General features: G+C 46.8%; 1 protein-coding gene across 2 annotated transcripts in view; it reads right to left on the bottom strand.

Moving 5' to 3' along the window:
• IQSEC1 (IQ motif and Sec7 domain ArfGEF 1) overlaps window positions 1–19,357 on the bottom strand; it is a 787,671-nt gene that overhangs the window by 539,109 nt on the left and 229,205 nt on the right. Inside the window, exon 2 of one of the 2 annotated variants that reach the window (XM_085624821.1) lies at window positions 16,421–16,480. The exons of the other annotated variant lie outside the window; for it this stretch is intronic. Within the exon in view, the coding sequence (XP_085480947.1) occupies window positions 16,421–16,480 (60 nt within the window). The remainder of the gene's footprint in view (window positions 1–16,420; window positions 16,481–19,357) is intronic. 2 annotated transcript variants of the gene reach the window in all.

The following is a 19,357-nucleotide window of genomic DNA, read 5'->3' as shown; positions in this document are numbered from 1 at the left end:
TATTAATATTAATTCATCAATTGATAAATATTTATGGTAATTGTCTATTTTTATTTTGTGTGTTGGTTTTGGTTTTATAGGGGTAATGTTTGGGGAGTAAATCAATTTTTATCTGTTTTAATTTGTTTTTAAATAATAATATTTCTTTAATTGATCATTAATTATGTTAATTATGGAGGTACATACAAAAAAAATTAGATGTGTGTTGTGAATTGTGTGGTGTTATAGGGTAGGAAATAAAAAAGATTACATATATGTAATAATGTTTTTGTTTATAAATAATTTGTATTAAAAATAGTTTTTTGTTTGTAAAATATTTTTATTTTTTTTAAATAATCTTTTTAGGTATTTGTTAGATCTTTTTAACACTATAATCTGTTTCTATTTTTTGTAATATTTAATATTTGTATATATGTTTTATTTTTTTGTTTTTTAAAATCTTTTGTGTTGTTGATATTTTGTTTGTTTTTAATTTTGAACTGACTCCAGTGGAAATATTAATTTTTACCCCTCTGCTATCCAACACTTTCCCTATTGTTGCAATAACTGGAGTGGTAATAGCAATTTTTACCCCTCAACTATCCAACACTTTCCCTATTGTTGCACTAACTGGAGTGGGAATAGTTTTTTTAGCCCTCCGCTATCCAACACTTTCCCTAATGTTACACTCACTGGAGTGGGAATAATAATTTTTACTCCTCCGCTATCCAACACTTTCCCTACTGTTGCACTCACTGGAGTGGGAATAGTAATTTTTACCCCTTCGCTATCCACCATTTTCCCTACTGTTGCATTCACTGGAGTGGGAAAATTAAGTTTCACCCCTCCGCCATCCAACACTTTCCCTACTGTTGCACTCACTGGTGGAGTGGGAATAGTAATTTTTATCCCTCTGCTACCCAACATTTTCCCTACTGTTGCACTTACTGGAGTGGGAATATTAAGTTTTACCCCTCTGCTATTCCAACACTTTCCCTACTGTTGCACTCACTAGAGTGAGAATAGTAAGTGTTACCCCTCCGCTATCCAACACTTTCCCTGCTGTTGCACCCACTGGAGTGGGAATAGTAATTTTTACCCCTCCGCTATCCAACACTTTCCCTACTGTTGCACTTACTGGAGTGGGAATAGTAATTTTTACCCCTCCGCTATCCAACACTTTCCCTACTGTTGCACTCACTGGACTGGGAATAGTAATTTTTACCCCTTTGCTATCCAACACTTTCCCTACTGTTGCACTCACTAGAGTGGAAATGGTAATTTGTACCCCTCCGCTATCCAACACTTTCCCTACTGTTGCACTCGCTGGAGTGGGAATAGTAATTTTACCCCTCCGCTATCCAACACTTTCCCTACTGTTGCACTCAATGGAGTGCAACATTTAAGTTTAAAGACTATAAAATATTTTAATGTTTTAATTTATAATATAATGTTTTTTATTAGATTTTATATTACAAGTGTATGTAAATATATATATATTTATTTATTTGTACATTTTAATATATTTATACAATTATAAAACACATTAAAATTAATAGTTTATTAATTGTTTTAAAGTAAATATATATATATAATACATTTTATGTATGTTTACATTTTTTCAAATTAAATGTATTTCCTATATTTGTTCAAATGTATGTTAAATCTAAATAATTTTTTTACGTTAATTTTATTATTTCATATATCTAACATTAATTTTTATATAAATAAAAAACCAATATTTTGTACTTTTATATTTTTTACATCAATATTTCCCCCCAATATTTTTATACTTACTATTATAAATATAGGATGTTGATATTTTTGACATCGATATTTATGATATTTGTGTATGGGGATATTTTGGGCATTGATATTCTAACAGTGAACCTTAAACTAGACCTGTTATGCAGCACTTTAGGGAGTTGGGTAAATAATTTTCCTTTAATGGGGCCCCACACACAACAATTCCCTCTTCTATGGTAAGCAGACCTTTTGTTGGTACTATCAGAAGTTCTTTTACATTAGACAGCACCCCATCATTGTCGCACAGCAACCAGGGGCGGCTCCTTCGCTAAGGCGGAGAAGCACCGCCCTACAGGAAAAATAAAATGATAATAACTCCACTTTATCATCATTTTATTTTTCAGAAGGCCCTGAAGGTGCAGGTCGTGGCTGCCCACAGACTAGGGGGGAGGAGCAGTAAGCACTTTCTAAGTGCACATTACGGTTTGGCCGGCCGTCTTGGGCCTGCCAAACAGTCATGCACACTTAGCATGTTCTTCACAGGGCTGTTATGCACAGCCTGGGGGGAGAACATGCATAGGCTCCCACTGCCTGTCTGAGTGCCATATCCCTGGATCAAGGCAAAATGTGTACAGGCATACCATTGTTAATGTCCTGATGATGATCCTATATCCTTTGTAAGGATCAAAATGCCGTCGACTTGTTTTACGCCATATACACCTCCTTATTTAATACTTATCATGTGGTGTCTCCACTATAATTTGTTTGTCCTACCGAAATGTGTCTCATACAAACAATTTACTCTGCCTGAGCCTTTTTGTTTCATGTTGTACGTCCTTCCCACTTAGGGGCCGATTCTGATCCGGGTCGGAAGGGAACCGAACGCGATCCGGCCGGAAAAACTACGAGCCGTACGCGTGTTTTCCGCCCGACTCGTACAGCTGTACGAGCGAGCAAGTACGATGCGAGCTACGTGAAATTCACCAACCGAGTCGTTTCCAGGTCCGAACCGCTCCGTACGTCTCAGTCGTAAGCTAACCGTGGCGTGCAATGGATGCGATTCACGACTGAGCCAGGACGATGCACGCGTCGGACAGCCTGTGCGAGCCGGAGTGTCCGGCTCGCAAAAGCTCCCGGAGTCAGACTTCGGGGGTCTGCGTCGGACCCCCCAACACCCGCAGCCGAACAACTCGCACACAGGGGGAGACACATGGGTCTCCCCCACACAGGCATGTACGGCGCGGATGGCACCGACGCGTACCCACTGTAGGGGGTGCACTTGTTCGAGACGTACCCATTCAGTCAATGGGAGCGCATGTATGCGTCGTACAACTGGCTCCCATTGACTTCTATGGGAGTCCGACCGAACCGAGTCTGACAGCATACGTGCGCATCATACTCGCTCGGTCGGACTGTAGGGGTCCGGCTCGGTCGGAAAACACTCCGGGTCCGACTCGGTCGGAGTGCTTTCCGACCCGGATCAGAATAGGCACCTAACTTGAATTTTGTGTATATTTAAGCAACTATTTAAAAACACCTGTCCAGCTGTAAAATATAGTACTGATTGGGTCTATATTGTTTGCTCTTGTTAATCAATCTCTAGGGACCACTGTCTTTAGGAATAAATAAAAAAGAATCACAGCGTTCAGACCAATCACAACACTGCTGTCATGGTGACAGCAGCATCGTTATTGGCTCGGACGGACTGCTTCTTGCTTGATCGAACAGGATGGAGGAGAAGTGGTGGCCAGCAGCGCAGGTAAGTGAATTTTTTATTTTTTTCTTAACCACCCCGTGTCTCCCCCCTGCCCCACCACTATTGCCCCATAGCAGCCACTACTTACAGAAACATCATGCGTGGATAGGGTAGCTCAATAGAACTAGGACATTCTAACTGCAGGAGAGCGCCTTTGATAGATGTCAAATAAGTCTAGCACCAAGAGCAGCCTGGTGGCCCTGGTGGGACTGTACACTGCGTGCAAACAAGTCCCAGATAACCGGGGGCGGGGGCAGTCCGCTGTCTGCAGGGCCTCAGCCTATTATGTTGTGTTTTCATCACTGACAAACATATTCCCATTTGGTGGGCAAGAAGATGAACTATATATTATAAACATTTTCATTCAATAGCTTTTTTTAATAGGCCATATCTTCCATCAAGTCAACATTCCAGGCTCTTCTGTTCTGCGTAGAGTTTGATTGAGTGCTGTGAAATTGTGTTCTTTAAATAGGTACGGTACCATGAAGCAGGCTGCAATTTATTTCCTAATCTCAACCTGCAGCCGGCCGTCCAAGCCCACACAGCCTAGAGTGTATAATGAATCGCAAGCAGCAGAGCCGGAAATGGAAAACTTCTTCCTCTGTGCGAGATAAGAGCTCGACACAATCTACCAATCAGAAAGCAGCCGAGGCCGGAAAGTTTTGCGAACCAGAAAAAGGACTTAGCATCTTTGTACAATATTTTTTATTAGTCTAACAGTTCTAGAAACTTCTTGTATTCGGTTGGACTCACTATGGTTCTGTCATAAAGTCCTCATGGTTGACAATAACCTGTCACTCTTGCCTTCCAACAAAGCTACTTTGAGATGGAGCAGTGAAAATATTAGAAGAAGTGCTGCCAATATTTTGTATTTGCTTGCGCCATCTTTTTTATATTAGCACACACTTTTGGCATGAGCCTATCGAGCAACAGACCAAATCAAGAGTTTAGAGGATAAACACATTTCTGAAATGGATTGAAATAATAGACAATTCGTAGAAAAGAAATTGTGCATTAAACAATTCATATTCAGAAATAGTGACGTCATGATGGAAAGGGGGGCTGTTTCGGAGGGAGAAACTGTGCCCTGAAATCAGTTCGGACAAGACCATAATTAAAAATTGAAAATATAAAGTGCATATAGGATAAAGTGCATCAACTTAGGAGTCTTAAGTAAAATGACTATGCGGGCAACATTTCATGAAGTCTGAAGTTAGGAACTGGCACAGTTGTGGAAATATTCGCCTCTTTGATGCACATGATAAATCAGAAACCCCATTAGGTTTGCAGAACTTTCTTAGAAATTAAAGTAAATGACATATTCTTGCTTTGCATAGAAATGCATGTTCTCTACATCAATTCATTGTTTGTTTGGTGACTTCATGTATGGTGTTTTAATTTTCAAGTACCTTAATTAAATGTTAAATAAAATCTAGATTTTGCTGACCTCGGGATAGGCTTAACAGTTATGCCCATGTATAGTACATCTCTCAATAATGTACATTTTGATATTATTGAAGAAAATATCTAACTTCTCTTGGTTTATCCGGTATCCTCTTTCAGGAACTCTGTTACCTTCGGTCTAGTTAAAGTTATATACAACCACAGGTAATAAATACATGAATAAACTTCAATTTTCCAAGCCAAAAAAGGCTTAAAACCTTAAACTTTCTGGACCCATGATGAGCCTGAAAAAGATTTTCCGTACAGTACAAAGGAGTGGCAGCCTCCCTATTTGTCAAAAATAAAATGATTTAACAATGTGTGCTTGAATATATAAAACTATTGAAAGGCTGCCCGTGGGGGGGTTGCGCAGCAGCCCCCCCCCCAAAAGGGCGGCCGCCTTAGTGCCACATGTAGGCGCTAGAGGCACCGGTCTAGTCCCTGGGCCATGGCCAGGGAGGAGGTCCAGCGGACCCACTTCCGGGAAAGGGGGAGGGGACAAGGGTATTTAGGTTGTCCCCGTGCGATCCTCACCCTCTTGTCCCTTGACGTCTCGCCTTGCAGGTCGCAGCTCGATCGTCATGCGCCCAGCTGCCTCGGAATACTCGTTTGCGGTGAGTTTGCCAGTTTCCACCCCCCCGCCCCGGCCCTGTCCCTGGGCAGTACCAGGCGACGGGGCCCTGTGGTCGGAGTACCACGGGCGGGGGGGGGGGACCGTGCTCGGAGCGAGGCTCAAGGCGTCGGACTCGGAATTGCGTGTGTGGTGGGGGCGCGGGTGTTCACCGCTCGCTTGGCCTTCCGAGAATGCCTGCTGCCACCCCCCCACCCTTCCTCTCCGTTCCGGCAATTGGTGCCTTCGCGGACTAAGTGATGAGTGCCGGCACTCGCGAGACTCCGAATGGAGCATGCCGGGTGCGCCGCTGCGCCCAGGTGGGAGTGGGGTGTGGGCTAAGTCGGAGGTTACCAAGGGAGCTTGGTGGCTATCGTGTCTCGGGTGGGGGGTGCGCCGTCGGTGGCGACTCGGGATTGGACAGGAGTTGGGGTCGGTCCCGTGTTCGCGCTCGTGGCTGAGGTTGCTCTTCCATCTAGTGGGCCCCGCTCAGCTCTCTTGTCACTCGCCGTCTCGCCTTGATCGTCCGCACGCCCAGCAGCCTCGGAGCCTCGTCGTTCACGGTGAGTTGCCTGCCTCCTCTCCCTGGCCCTGTCCCTGGACAGTACCAGGTGACGGGCCCCGTGGTCGGGTTACCACGGGCGGGGGGGGGGGTTTCGGGCACAATGCCAGGCTTAAGTCGCCGGCCAGGGAGGTTGCACGTGCGGCGGGGGGTGGGGCGCGCGTGTGTTTATTATCGGTCCGGCAGCGCCATCCACTTAATCTCCCCGTGCCTGAATGTAATGTAAATCGGTGCCTGGTAAGCGCTCAAATCCTTCGGGTCGAGCCCGCGCTTTTAAAGAGTCACTGTGGCCTAATGTTAAGGCTTGAGACTCTTACGGTCAAGGTCACAGGTTCTATTCTATTGTTTCTGTTCCGGTCTAGAAGAGAGCTTGTTCACCCCCACCCCCCCCCCCTTGAACCCCCGTGCAAACACTTTTATAATATACGGCACAGTATATACACAGCTAGTGCCTTGGGTGAGCTTAGCCATATTATGGCTCTTTTGGTGCTGCGTGGATTGTATTCTTTTGTACCAAAGAAAGAAGGGGGTCTGGGAGTTATTAGACATCAGTGTGTAATAATACTGTGAGATAACGTGTCCTCGCTGCACTCTGGTGGTTTTGCTCACGTTGGTGTAACAGGGGGAAGTACGGGGCTCGTTGGGGGCAATCTTTTTGGTGTACTGTGCCTCCCCCCCCACGGTTTCAGGCTGAAGGCTCAGGCGCCCTGAGGCGAGCCGGTTTTTGTGGCGGCAGAGGCTGAGGCATGGCCATGAAGGGGCGGTGTGTGGTTGCTCCTGCGGGCCAGATCGTGATCCTCAGATAGCGCTGATGCACTGCGGGAGAGGGAGGGGCACAGTGGGGAGAGCCGGGTTGGAGCCTCCTCCGGACGGGTCGGTAACTGAGGTGGGTGTTCACTGCCTCGGAATCCAGAGTTTCGGTGACCTGGACTGGTACAGCTTTGCCGTTCAACAAAAATGTTTGAAACTTCTGAGCGCTGGGGATGTTTGCCCTGACGCGGGTGTAGGAGCGACACACTGTGCGCATGTGAGCTCGCGGCCCGATGCGGTGTTGGGCAGTCATCCTGTGGCATCGCGTTCGTGGAGTGGCACACATGCTTGCGTGGCACTGGCGGATGTAGATGGCTCAGTGCGAAGTCACGGACGGCTCCAGCTGACTGGACTCGGAGGTGCGTTGAGAGTCAAGGGATCTGCCTGTCCCTCGTCGTTCATATCAGTCCAGGCGGGTATGCGCACCATCTTGGGGACAGGAGTTGGCCTAACGGTTAGGGCGCTCGACCTCGGACCTGGGTTCGAGTCTCGGTTACGACGCTAAACCTCCTGTGATTCTGGGCAAATCATTAAAAAAAAAAAAAAGTCCTCATGTAACTCAACTGGTTCTATGTAATGCGCTCTGATACCTGATGGGATTCGGGCAAGTTCGCGCTATATTCTCATTCCCAGGCCTTTCTGCCACATGGACCACGCGACTTCCCTACCCCTCTGAGCCCTGTGCAGTGCGCAGGCATTGGGCCCCAGCCATTTGGGACAAGGCGCGGCGGACAGTGGGGACAGCGTCTCGGCGTTGTGGGGGCCTGCCCAGATTTCCTCCTTGGTGCGGTGTATAAGGGGGGAGGGTCACAGTTGCCAGTTTATGGTATCTATATTTTAAGTTACCACAAGCCTGCTGGATAGTGGCAGTGATGCGACAACTGCTTAACACTTGCTTTGTTTGACAGGATCGGGAACAGGCAACAGCTGTCCATCAGCGGGGTCGATATTTTCGAACGCGCACCAGAGTCTGGCGTGTGCCCTCTGGAGGTAGACACTCGGATGCCTCCCTTCTATTAACGTTTCTGTCTCTTCAGCATGTCACGATCAATCGGGTTGGCTTGGACCATCGTTGTGCAGAATGACCATCCCGAACCCCAGTGAATCTCCCTTGTCCTGTCCAAGTACGAAGATATAGATATGGATATCTTGGTAATCGAAGCGGCGCAGTAATCGGGGCGTGTTCATGTGTAGCACGGCGTGCTTTCACACACGAGGTGTCTCGGCCTGCAAAGCAAGGCACGTTTCCCGGGAAGATGACCAGCTTTGTCCTAAGGGAGGCCTGGGTGCTTTCGGCAATGTTACTCTCTGGGGGAACACTGGTCATCATTCTTGTGTTCCCGATTCCCCAAAGGACGAGCATGGGCAGCGGGTGCAATAGGCCCCTACCCTGCACCCCGATGATGTTTTTTCTTTGCAGTTTTGGAATGACTTAAGGGTGCCTTGTCCCTCAGGAAGCCGCATGCGTTTCTCTCCTCAGTCTGCGGTTAATTCGATTTTAATTTAGGGTGTTGATGTTATGCCTGTCTCTGGTTGCCAATCGCAAATTAAGGTGGGTTGTGTGTTCCATATTGGGCAGGGTGCCAGTGCTGAGATCGCCAACCGTGTCCTCTGGGCAGCACAGAGGGTGACTGGCTGTGCAGCCCTCAGAGGCGAGGCGAGAGGTTCAATCTGCTCGGATCAGCACCCGCCTTGGGGGAATTCTGACATTAATGTGTCAGCTAAAATGTGGGCTCACCGTTAAAAGGGTTTACCGTTCGTATGGGCTTGGAGCCCCGTGTTCACGCTACGGAAACGATCAGGCATAATCAAGTTGCTGTCGCGTCGCCCAGGTTCCTTTTGCCCATTTCCAGCCTTCTCCGGTTTCCTGCTTTAAGATATGGAAGACTGCAGGGGGAGGGGCTGTTAACCGTTCTACCTTGTCAACGAAGCCGCTGTGTTGCGCACTTTCCGGTGGTGCAGTAACGGCCAGCGCCCCAAGACTGTAAGGGTGTAAGGAAGGTCTGTGCTTCAGGGTCTCGTAGGCAATGAGGGGGGCCCTGAGCGGCAACCGGCTAGAAGGTGGCCGGCTTCACCACCAGCGCATGGAGTGTACATCACCAGTCAGGCGTCATAATGGCGGTTGCTTTCCAGTGGGCCCACGGCACGTGCACGTGTAACCCTGTTTTAATTCACTTCTGTTGGTTCAGCCGGTTAGCCAATAGATGGGCTTGTGGTAGGGAGTGCTTATTTTGTAGTTAATATAGGGATGCATGACATGTGCTCAGTATCGCATGTATCGGGAGCTCTTGTTTTACGTTTCAACACCTGCGTCACATCATTTACGTTGGTATGATTGAGATGTTTTCTCAATGCACGTGAGATATGCCATGAATAGTGATCAGTCACAATTTTCAGTGCGCGGAACACTTAGTGAAGGCGCGGTGTGCTGGTGGCCGGTCTGCTTGCCAGAGTGATCGCCTGAGCAAGCTGTAGCCCTGCAGATTAGTATCTGTTAATCGATCTTGAACCCTGCGCAGGGCTCCCTCTGCTCCGTTGGTGTCGTTATGTTAGCCGTTCACTTTGGGTGCCCGGTAATTTCATGAGTGAGGCAGTGGGACCTATACCACTAGGGCTATCATGACGGTCTTTTGTTGGATCCTGTTGAAGGCAGGAGTACCCATTTTCGCTGTAACTGTGTGCTCCCCCGTGGTAGGATTTGGCTCGTCGGTTACATTCAGCTTTCCACCTGCCCAAGTTATCCTTCTAGCCTTGGGGGGGGGGGCGGGTTTGCCTCTTTTGGCCTCTTGGAATTCAAGGGAATTAGAGGCGTGTCAGCTCCCCAAGCTTGATTGCCACGTTGCTGCGCTTCATGACAGATGTCGAATGTCCCCAGACAAGTGCTGCTTGCAATTTTAGTTTACATTGGTTTGGTGAACACATTATCCTTTCACTTGCGGTCGGAGAACGTAGATTATGTGGTGGATTTAGCATTCCATGTCCTGGGACACTGAGCGGTAAGCCGGCTAGCATCAGGACTAATGCTCCGTTAGTAAGGGAACCTCCCTGGGTTAGGCGTGCACGGCTAGGATCTGAAGGTAACTAGCAAAGGCTTGCTTCCGAGGTTTGTGAAGTGGATCAGATGGGCCAAGCTGTGCTGCATAGCACCACGCATATTCTACAGGTCGCAGTTTGACTACCTGGCCTATGCACAGTCACTGTTAAGTTCTGATTCCTATACGCTTGCACACTTTCGCGTATATTGTACTTTCGGGACGCAGGTTATGCGTTCCACCGACCCCCCCCCCCCACGAGAGGTGATCACACAATTTCAGCGTTTTAATTTCCAACGGGCCAAGAGGGACGAGTTGTGGGGCAGCAAGATTCCTGCAGCAGGGAGCGCTGCCAGGCGGCAAGGAGTTGGAGAGTATCTGGGATTTCATGGTCCCGCTGGGTCCTGCCACCTGGCCACGGCATGTTGTTGTTGGTGATCCCCAAGGCGTAGGAGGGGTCATGACAAAAATCACCGGGGCGGATTCACAGGCGGGTGCGGTGGTCCCGACCTCATTTCATATGATGCGACTTGTCGGGTCTGTTTGTTCATCTAAAAGGGTTTTAAATCAACAGCCTCTCTTCTCAGCCATACTGTGAGCAGTATGCAAGCGGTCTGTGGATCAGTAGGTTGGGGGGAGCACGTCCGTTGCGGGGGTTGTTACTGTGAGTTCTGGTGTGACGCTTTGAGTTCTAGTCCTGCTTGCTGCAGGGCCGGATGAGGTTTGATTCATAATTGGTTGCGATGGATGAGGAGGCAGACCCCTGCAGCCACTCTGCTAAGCTATGTTACTGGCGAATTTTTGACCTAAGGCAGAAGCGGGTGCTTCTAGAGCAGGGCCAGAATGATTAGGCCAGGCAGCATGACCAAGGTCTTTTCGGCACTGGCAGAATGGTGCAGGCTGCTAAGTAGTGACATTACAGAACATAGATTTGTCAACATTCTTCAAGGAAATGATTATTAGCAGGAAGGTATTGAACCATGGTGAGCAATTGGTTGTGGGTTCGTGCTCGACAGGAGTAAGGGAATGGCATTTTGTTCCATCAGGCTACGTGTACCGTCGATAGCACCAGCAGCTGTAAAGCTTCTATCTTCGCTCGGGACTGGGGCTGGCATTGCCATCAAACTTTGCAGCCAGACACTGAATAGGCAAAGACATACTTGCGATGGTGCAACGGGCACTCAGCAGTAGAGTCAGCTGAGTGTCATCATACCGTGGTATACCGTCAGGACAAAACGTAAGGTTGTGGCTACACACGAACAGGCACTCTAGGGCAGCTGGGGCGGGAGTGTGCCAGTGCCAAGAGGGTGCGGGTTGCCTGGTTAGGGCTGCTTGTTGGGAGGGAGCACTAATACGGATAGCCACTAGAGCACCTTTGCACTCATAGAAGGCTATATTGATACTTTATGGCATGGTGCCAGTTGCTTCAGTTATGCGCATGTTCCTTGGCAGCTGTCAGGTTTTAGCTCAGGCATGACCGTTATTTCACATCACATTTTGTCCTCGTTCAACTTTATTTACACCGGGAAGACACATCACAGTCTGTTTTCGAATTCTATGATCACGTGACTGAATCTTCACTCTACTTCCTGCACCCAGGAAGCTAACGTTTTGAACACGAAAGGGAATTCTTTTCGGCGGAATACAGCTGATTTCACCGATTATGGTAAGGTTCCACGACACAATGACCGTCGTTTAGAATATTCACGGCAGTTTTAAATCACCGTTATTAACTCTTATGTTCCTTCACGTTAGGTATACTCATTAGTATATATGTGACTTTCTTTTCTACAGAAAGTGTAATTACAACGTTCCGCCATTTTTATTTGAATATAAACCATGAACCATGGTAGATACCTTGGACCTTGGTGAAACTTACTAAAAAGGTCAGATCTTACTATTTATTTTTGACACCGTTATAAACCGTTTCACTATCGGTATTTCACTTACTGTCACGTAGATTTCGCATGAACTTTTCAGTCACTACGACCTCACATGATCGTAAGGCCACTTTGGAAACTCCTTTGTCAAAGTTAATTTGAAGCTGTGCACTTCACAATCACCACGTGATACAAGTATACGATTGGTTTTAAGAACACCTGAGTTCACCGCAATGCAGTAAATGGTACTATCTTTCCTACCGTCCGGCGCCCTTTCCTTTTATCCTATGACACCTATGACAACTTGGCTATTACCTTTTCCGTTAGCACAACGTAATGAAAATTGTAAATGTCTGTTGATATTTTGCATTTGTGTTCCATTGTTTTATTTGAAATATGTTTAATGCTTTCAGAACGTAAGTCCCCTGATGAAGAGTCCGCCCGAAATGCATTGGGCAGAAACAAGATGAATGATAGAAACAGTTTTTGAATACTATGAGTGAAATAGTATGAATATTTCATAAATATCACACAGAAGAATAATTAAAGAAAGTGTTTCAAACACACCAACGGTTGTTGTACAATTATTGGAAATTTTACAAATATTGGAGTGCTGAGTAAGAGACGTTACTCCCACGGGAGATAACGCTTCCATTTTTTTGCTTTTTCTCGCCCTCTTGCCCAGGAGGGAGTTACTTACCAGGCACCCTAAATCAACGCAATTCAGATTACCTATTCACAAGGAGTGCGGGGATCCACATTCCAATTGGATTTTCAACATTAGCTCAGGCATGGCCACGCATGGGTTAGAGGCCAGTGGTCTGCCCTGGGATTCCTGTTAACAGGCAGGTGAAGCAGCAGAACTTAGAGGGGCTTGGGTCGGAAGCTCACTTAGTAGCCTGCCTTGAGTTCGATGAAACAGGTACCATTGATGTGAGTAACGGTAACGGGTAACTTCTCCCGCCCTGCAGCCTTGGCTGGCAGCTAGGCAGGTGGGGAAGTTGTCTTCCCACTAGGGCGATATGGTCCACAGGATTGGGGGACCATAGGCATGGATCTTTTCCTTCTGGACCTAGGGGAAGCCTTGGCAGCAGCAGGTTGTAAGTAAATAGGTCTACCTTGGTGGGGGGCCCTGGTTGTGACGGTGGCCACTCTCAGGGCTGTGGAGGAGTTACAGGGTGATCCAGAGTCTGCAGATACCAAGGGGTACTTCATGCAGCAGCACAGCGTGGTGCTAAGCCAGGATACCCAGGGATGTCTTAGGTTGTCCCCTGGAAGAACTACGGCGCCCCGTTAGTCCTAAGGGCGGTTGTGGGTCCGAGCAACCGAGGGCTGCCATAATACGCTCCACCCACCTCTTCGGGGGAGGGGCCTGAGTAAGCAAGTGGACTGGTGGTCCACGGGTGGGAGGGGTTGGCCCCTCCCAAGATTTGGTATGCACCAATTGGCGACTGCCATAGTGTAATTTAGGCTTATCAGACGGGCAGGCGGCATAGGGGTTGGCCTGCCCTGGGATCGTCCGTAAGATAACCCACCATGTTTGCATTTGGTTATGCTAATAAACCTGCAGCAATATTTCTCCACTTACAAAAGTGTCATGTGGTTATTGATGTATTATGTATGTGATGTGACTACAGTTGCCGATATTGGCACTATGCAAGGCTGCCCGTGGGGGGGTTGCGCAGCAGCCCCCCCCTAAAAGGGCGGCCGCTTTAGTGCCACATGTAGGTGCTAGAGGCACTGGTCTAGTCCCTGGGCCATGGCCAGGGAGGAGGTCCAGCGGACCCACTTCCGGGAAAGGGGGAGGGGACAAGTGTATTTAGGTTGTCCCCGTGCGATCCTCGCCCTCTTGTCCCTCGACGTCTCGCCTTGCCCACCCTTCCGCTTACCCGGCAGCCGGAGGTACAAGGAGTGAGGGGGGGGCTAGATTTTCTAACATGTTATTTTGTGTTGCAGGAAGAGTTACAGGGCGATCCAGAGTCTGCAGATACCAAGGGGTACTTCATGCAGCAGCACAGCGTGGTGCTAAGCCAGGATACCCAGGGATGTCTTAGGTTGTCCCCTGGAAGAACTACGGCGCCCCGTTAGTCCTACGGGCGGTTGTGGGTCTGAGCAACCGGGGGCTGCCATAATACGCTCCGCCCACCTCTTCGGGGGGAGGGGGGGCGTGAGTAAGCAAGTGGACTGCTGGTCCACGGATGGGAGGGGGCGGCCCCTCCCAAGATTTGGTATGCACCAATTGGCGACTGCCATGGTGTTATTTAGGCTTATCAGACGGGCAGGCGGCATAGGGGTTGGCCTGCCCTGGGATCGCCCGTAAGATAACCCACCATGTTTGCATTTGGTTATGCTAATAAACCTGCAGCAATATTTCTCCACTTACAAAAGTGTTGTGTGGTTATTGATGTATTATGTATGTGATGTGACTACAGTTGCCGATATTGGCACTAAACTATTCGAATAATAAGAGCATAAGAAATGACGCCAATACTTTTCAAGCCTGAAGCCAACAAATCAGTCAACACAAGAAATCTCTTTTTGTGCAATGATACGTCTACCCCATCATCCTGACTTTAAACTCTAACCAATCATACCAGAATACCCTCTTAAAAAATTACCAATGAAGCGCACCCTATTTCTGTTATACGTACTGAAAGACTATACCTCCATTTAGTCTGAAGAAATCTCAATGTGTTTTTCAATAAAGTCTTATCCATGCCTGAAAAAAGACTAGTATCACCTCTCTGGTAAAATAGGAATTTTAACTCTAGCATGGTAGCACGCAGATTGCCAATCTTCCACTTTCGACCAAAATATTTGAAACATCATAAACCACTCTATTGTCAAAATATCCATACCAGAGGAAACTCTAGACAATGTACTAGCTTCCGCTTCGGCCAGCAGCAGAGAATAGGCATTAGGGATTATTAAGGCTGAAGGCAGTTTTACAATCTCAATTCTCCTTAATGGTGTTCAACACCATTGTTCACCAATGGTCTGATTTGTAAAAGCACCCTAGTAAAGATTCGAAGCGCATGCCCTAGGCTTCCCCCTTACATTTAGAGTAAAAGCTTGACTTTTGTCGATCAAGCCTGGCCGCCTGCAAAGGAATTTGGGGAGTCCTCCTATATCCTCATGGATCAACGTTTAAAAATTGAGCTAAATAATTTGTTTTACAAACCAATTTTCCAAAGAAATGACCTAAAAAAGGAACACATTTTAACGGAAGCTCTGAAGAGGCATCCTTAAGAGCCTGTTTAATTGCTCAGAAGCATTATTTACTTGCAGATCTTATTCATTGCTGTTGGAAATGTGTGTGCAGCTCCGTGTAAATGCCTTGATCTGTGAACATTTCACCACAGTGCAAACATCGACTCACTCTCGACACTGGTGACTGCCTGCGGTTACTGCCGCTTCCTTTTATTTTTATGGGGTGGTGCCCCCCTGTGTCCTGCTCCCCTTCCCACCATGCTGATGGGCATTTTGCCATCAACAACTCTAGTGTTGTTTATTTCAGTGCTGGAGTGCGGTTCAAAGACCGCATACGAATGCTTTCAGGGCTGGATGGTCACCTGTGGCCTGTTCAGACCTATGTTTGGTCTGTGGGCTGTCACAGTGGCCTAAAAACTACAGCTGTAACTGGTCAAGGCCTCCTTGCAAGTGAAAGGGCGTACCTGAAAAGTTATACCATTTAAATAAATAAACAAATTACAAAATACATACATAAAGAACAGGTTGAACAAACAAAGGCAGCACAAAAATTAAGGTCCCACATTGAGAATTCAACAATACCATGGAAATGTACTTATTGTGTTCCTCTGGTCTAGAAATTAGCATAGTAACCCCTGGGTAATTTGACATCTCTTCCACTTTGTATCTTTTCAAACTGATCTTGCAGATGTCCTGATGGGCATTTTCAACAGATGATGAGAGATCTACTTTATTATGAACAAAACTGTTGCAAAATATTGCACGCTATGCAATAGGTCTAGTATTGTTTTCAAATGCGATTTATGAGCTCAATACAGCAAAAACAAAACAGCTGTGGTCAAAAACGTCTTTAACGCCACAGAGATGGTCAAATATTCACCAACTCCAACCATGCTCTTGTAATTCCATTTTTCTTTTACTACAAACTGTGTTCCCGCATTTCATTGTGTATCTGCAACTTTGGAAGACAGCTGTCATCATGTGTTTGAAAGAAATTCCCCTGGTAGCTTTAAACTATATAGTATAGTTACCAGTGTTCAAAATATAAAACAAGATCTACACAGAAAAAAACAACCACCATACACTTCTCTCGGTGGTTCCAACACAAATTTGTAAATGCGCGCTAGGGGATATTAAACTCTCATTAATATGTAATGAATGGATCAGTGGAGTATCAGAATTCTTGATAACAAAAATGGGACCCTATCCACTAACAAAAATCTTTAAGGACCGACACGATGACATCAGCTGAAAAGCATGCGGCTGTGTTTGAGCTGCTCATCAGAGAGTAGAAGGTTCATGTTTTAGTGTGTGCTTGGTGTCTTGGCAAAAAATATATGGGCCAGGTATATGCTTCATCTACAAATCAAAGACCATGGCATGTTACAGTACCTGCGTGGCTCTTTGGAGAGGCTGCTTCCTCTGGCGTCCAAGGAACTTCTTGGGTAGTAGCTAGAGTAAGAATAAAGTAGCCAACGATCAAAGCACATAGAGACAGACAGGGCACGTTAACAAGCATCCAATAAACAGAAAAACAGCAAAACGTGGACTACAGGAACTATTGGTAGCTCAGTTGGCAGATAGATGTCATGGACAAGTGCTCCTATTGGAATCAATTTTATGTTTTTGTATGCATCTGTTGCGCGTCACAAGCCGTTGGGTTTTTAGTACCCGTAACGTTACAAATTTGTATACCCTTCATTTGTTATTTAAGTCACACACATCTGTCTATTGTATGTTATACCAAAAATAGTACATTAAGTTGGTACAGAGGGATAACAGATACTCAGGGACACAAGAGTAAACATGTCAATTGATGTCTGTTGGCAGTATGCAAATGTACTTTGAATCCTTAAAATATTTGTTTTATTTCAGTGTTCCGACACATTCCCTATATCACTCACTTGGAATTCTGGGTGCACAACACAGTGGACATCCTGGTTCTATCACGGTCTGTTGGAAAGTGAGCAATATGAACTATCCCCTTCGCATTAGAACTGGAACGCGTATGTTCATCTTTTAAGTCGCAGATTCCAATCACATAATTGTATCCTTCAGATCTCAACCATCTCAGACAAATCAAGAAAAGTCCTAAGATGGCTGCATCAAAAATGGTGATGCAATGAGGATTATGAGATAAGGATGGAGCCACAACACACCAGTCGTGCTGCCTTTTGCAGGGTTGTGTATGGCCTTGCGATGCAAAAAGAGGACACCAGGGCTAACCTTAGAAAGAACATGGCTGATGCATTAACCAGTGTTCACCGATACATGCACTATTATTCGTAAACCCACCTCATTTGGTATTACCTTCCCAAGTAAGCAATGAGTTGATCCACAAGTAGATAGCTTTGAGTGACTAACTCATCATTCACCCCAGTTGCTTAACAGTGCTTCCTGGAATACATGAACCTTCTTGCTTGGGGGAGGATGCATATGGCTTATGAGCGCCTCCTGCAGAGCTTTGGTCTCCGTTATCTCTGGGTGGACTGCGCATGATATAGCAAGTTAGAGTGGGAGTCAGTAACTCATTCCTCCATGTTCAGTGTATCACTTAGTAGATTTCAGGTACAAAAAAGCGTGTCTACAAAGGGCAAAGGGCAAAACATGGGAGGGCATGTTTAATGGTGTGCATTGTGCATTGCAGAGCTTTTTCGGTTTGCTTAAAGCTAAACCATAACTAAACTTCCCACTGCTCTTTAATGCACATTTTGGCCACGGGGGATGGGCTCCCCAGGGCCTCTGATGGCTGAGGGAGGGGGCCGTGTGACCCTCTCCTTTTTTATTAAATTTGACCCTAGAGATGGGGTCCCTGGGCCCCAAGAAGGCTTGAGGAGTGGGGGCTAAATGCTCCCTTCCCTTTTTCATTGCATTTAACCCCAGGGGATGGGGTCTGGGATCTGATAAGGCTGGGGGGGGGGGGGTGGGGCTGTGCAGCTGCCTCTACTTTTAAGCAAAAAAGGCTCCAGAGGATGTGGTCCCCAGGGCCTCTGAAGAGTTGAGGAGGGAGGACACATAACCCCCTCCCCCTATTTATTGGTTTGGTCCCAGGGAATGGGATCCCCATGGTCTAACAAGGCTCGGTGTTGGGGGCCGTATGACCCCCCTCCCCTTTTTCATTATATTTGACCCCGGGGGATGGGTGTCCCTGGGGCCAAATAAAGCTTGGGGAAGGTGCGTGCACGCTTCCCTCCACTTAGATTTTGGGCCTGGGTATTGGGTCCCCCGGACCCAAGAATGCTTGGGGAGGGGGCTGCCTCCTCCCCTTTTTATTGTATTTGGCCCCTGGGGATGTGGAGCATGGGGTTTGCTGTCTGTCGGGGTTTCCCGCAGGCCAGACCCTGTGGCCAACCCCCGACATGCACGGCCAAAGGGCCTGCAGACGCCTGGTGTTTATTTGGGTTTAGCAACGGCTGAAACAAACTTGGGAAAACGATTCTAAAAGAATGAAATTAGTTTTGTCAGTGTTGCGTATAGATGCTAAGATGAAATAGCCACAGCTAAGAGATCCATATTTATGACTCTTGAAGACGGTCCCTGCCATCCCATAACATGTCCGGCAAATGCGATATTATAAACCAGAGGTCCTGTGGATCCTCACTCAATCACAATGAGAAGCACCTAAGACATTTTACGATTTGAACCTCTAAATAACACACAAAAATAGAGAAACAGTTATACAAAGTATGGATTTTTTTAAATTAATTCACAAACAAAAAAATCTGAAAATTGAAATGTTATTCAAGTAGTTTCAGTACAAAAAGTCTTGTTTTGAATTAAAAAATCTTTACCTCAGGTAGACAGGAAGGCAGTACATGCAGGGTTTTTTCTCCAGATCGTCGCCAATGTTGAAAGGATGGATTGAAGCCATGAGGTGTAACATAAGTAGAGGTCTATTAAGTAAGTTACAGGATGGTTGTTCATCAGTTCAGCTGTTAAGAGGCCCCACCAGGAGCAGCATCTGGGCTGCTCAGCCCACTCTCTCTAACTGTCATTCCAAGAAAAACGTGGTTGGCAACAGCTGCGCAGAAACAGAATAGGATAGCATGGCTCAGTGCAGGGTTCTGGTACAAACCCTAGATGGCGGTACGCTTCTTGACGTCGCACCGGGTGGTTCACTGCACGCCAATGCAGCAAGACGTCGTTCCAGCAGTGCCCAGTCTCACAGCAACATCACAGAGGGAGTCTTGAGCCAACAGCGCGTCCACAGGATACAGGTAGGTGCGTGCAAGAAGGCTTGTGCCATGTGTTTCAATTTTCAGAATTTGAAAGTGGCAGTTGGTAACAGGTGTGGGCATCAGGTCTCAGCGTAGACCAAACCTTGAAGTA

This window comes from Triturus cristatus, chromosome 9 (assembly GCF_964204655.1).
Source record: "Triturus cristatus chromosome 9, aTriCri1.1, whole genome shotgun sequence".
Taxonomy (NCBI): domain Eukaryota; kingdom Metazoa; phylum Chordata; class Amphibia; order Caudata; family Salamandridae; genus Triturus; species Triturus cristatus.
The sequence above is the reverse complement of the archived record's forward strand: the minus strand, read 5'-3'. Positions and strand labels throughout refer to the sequence as shown.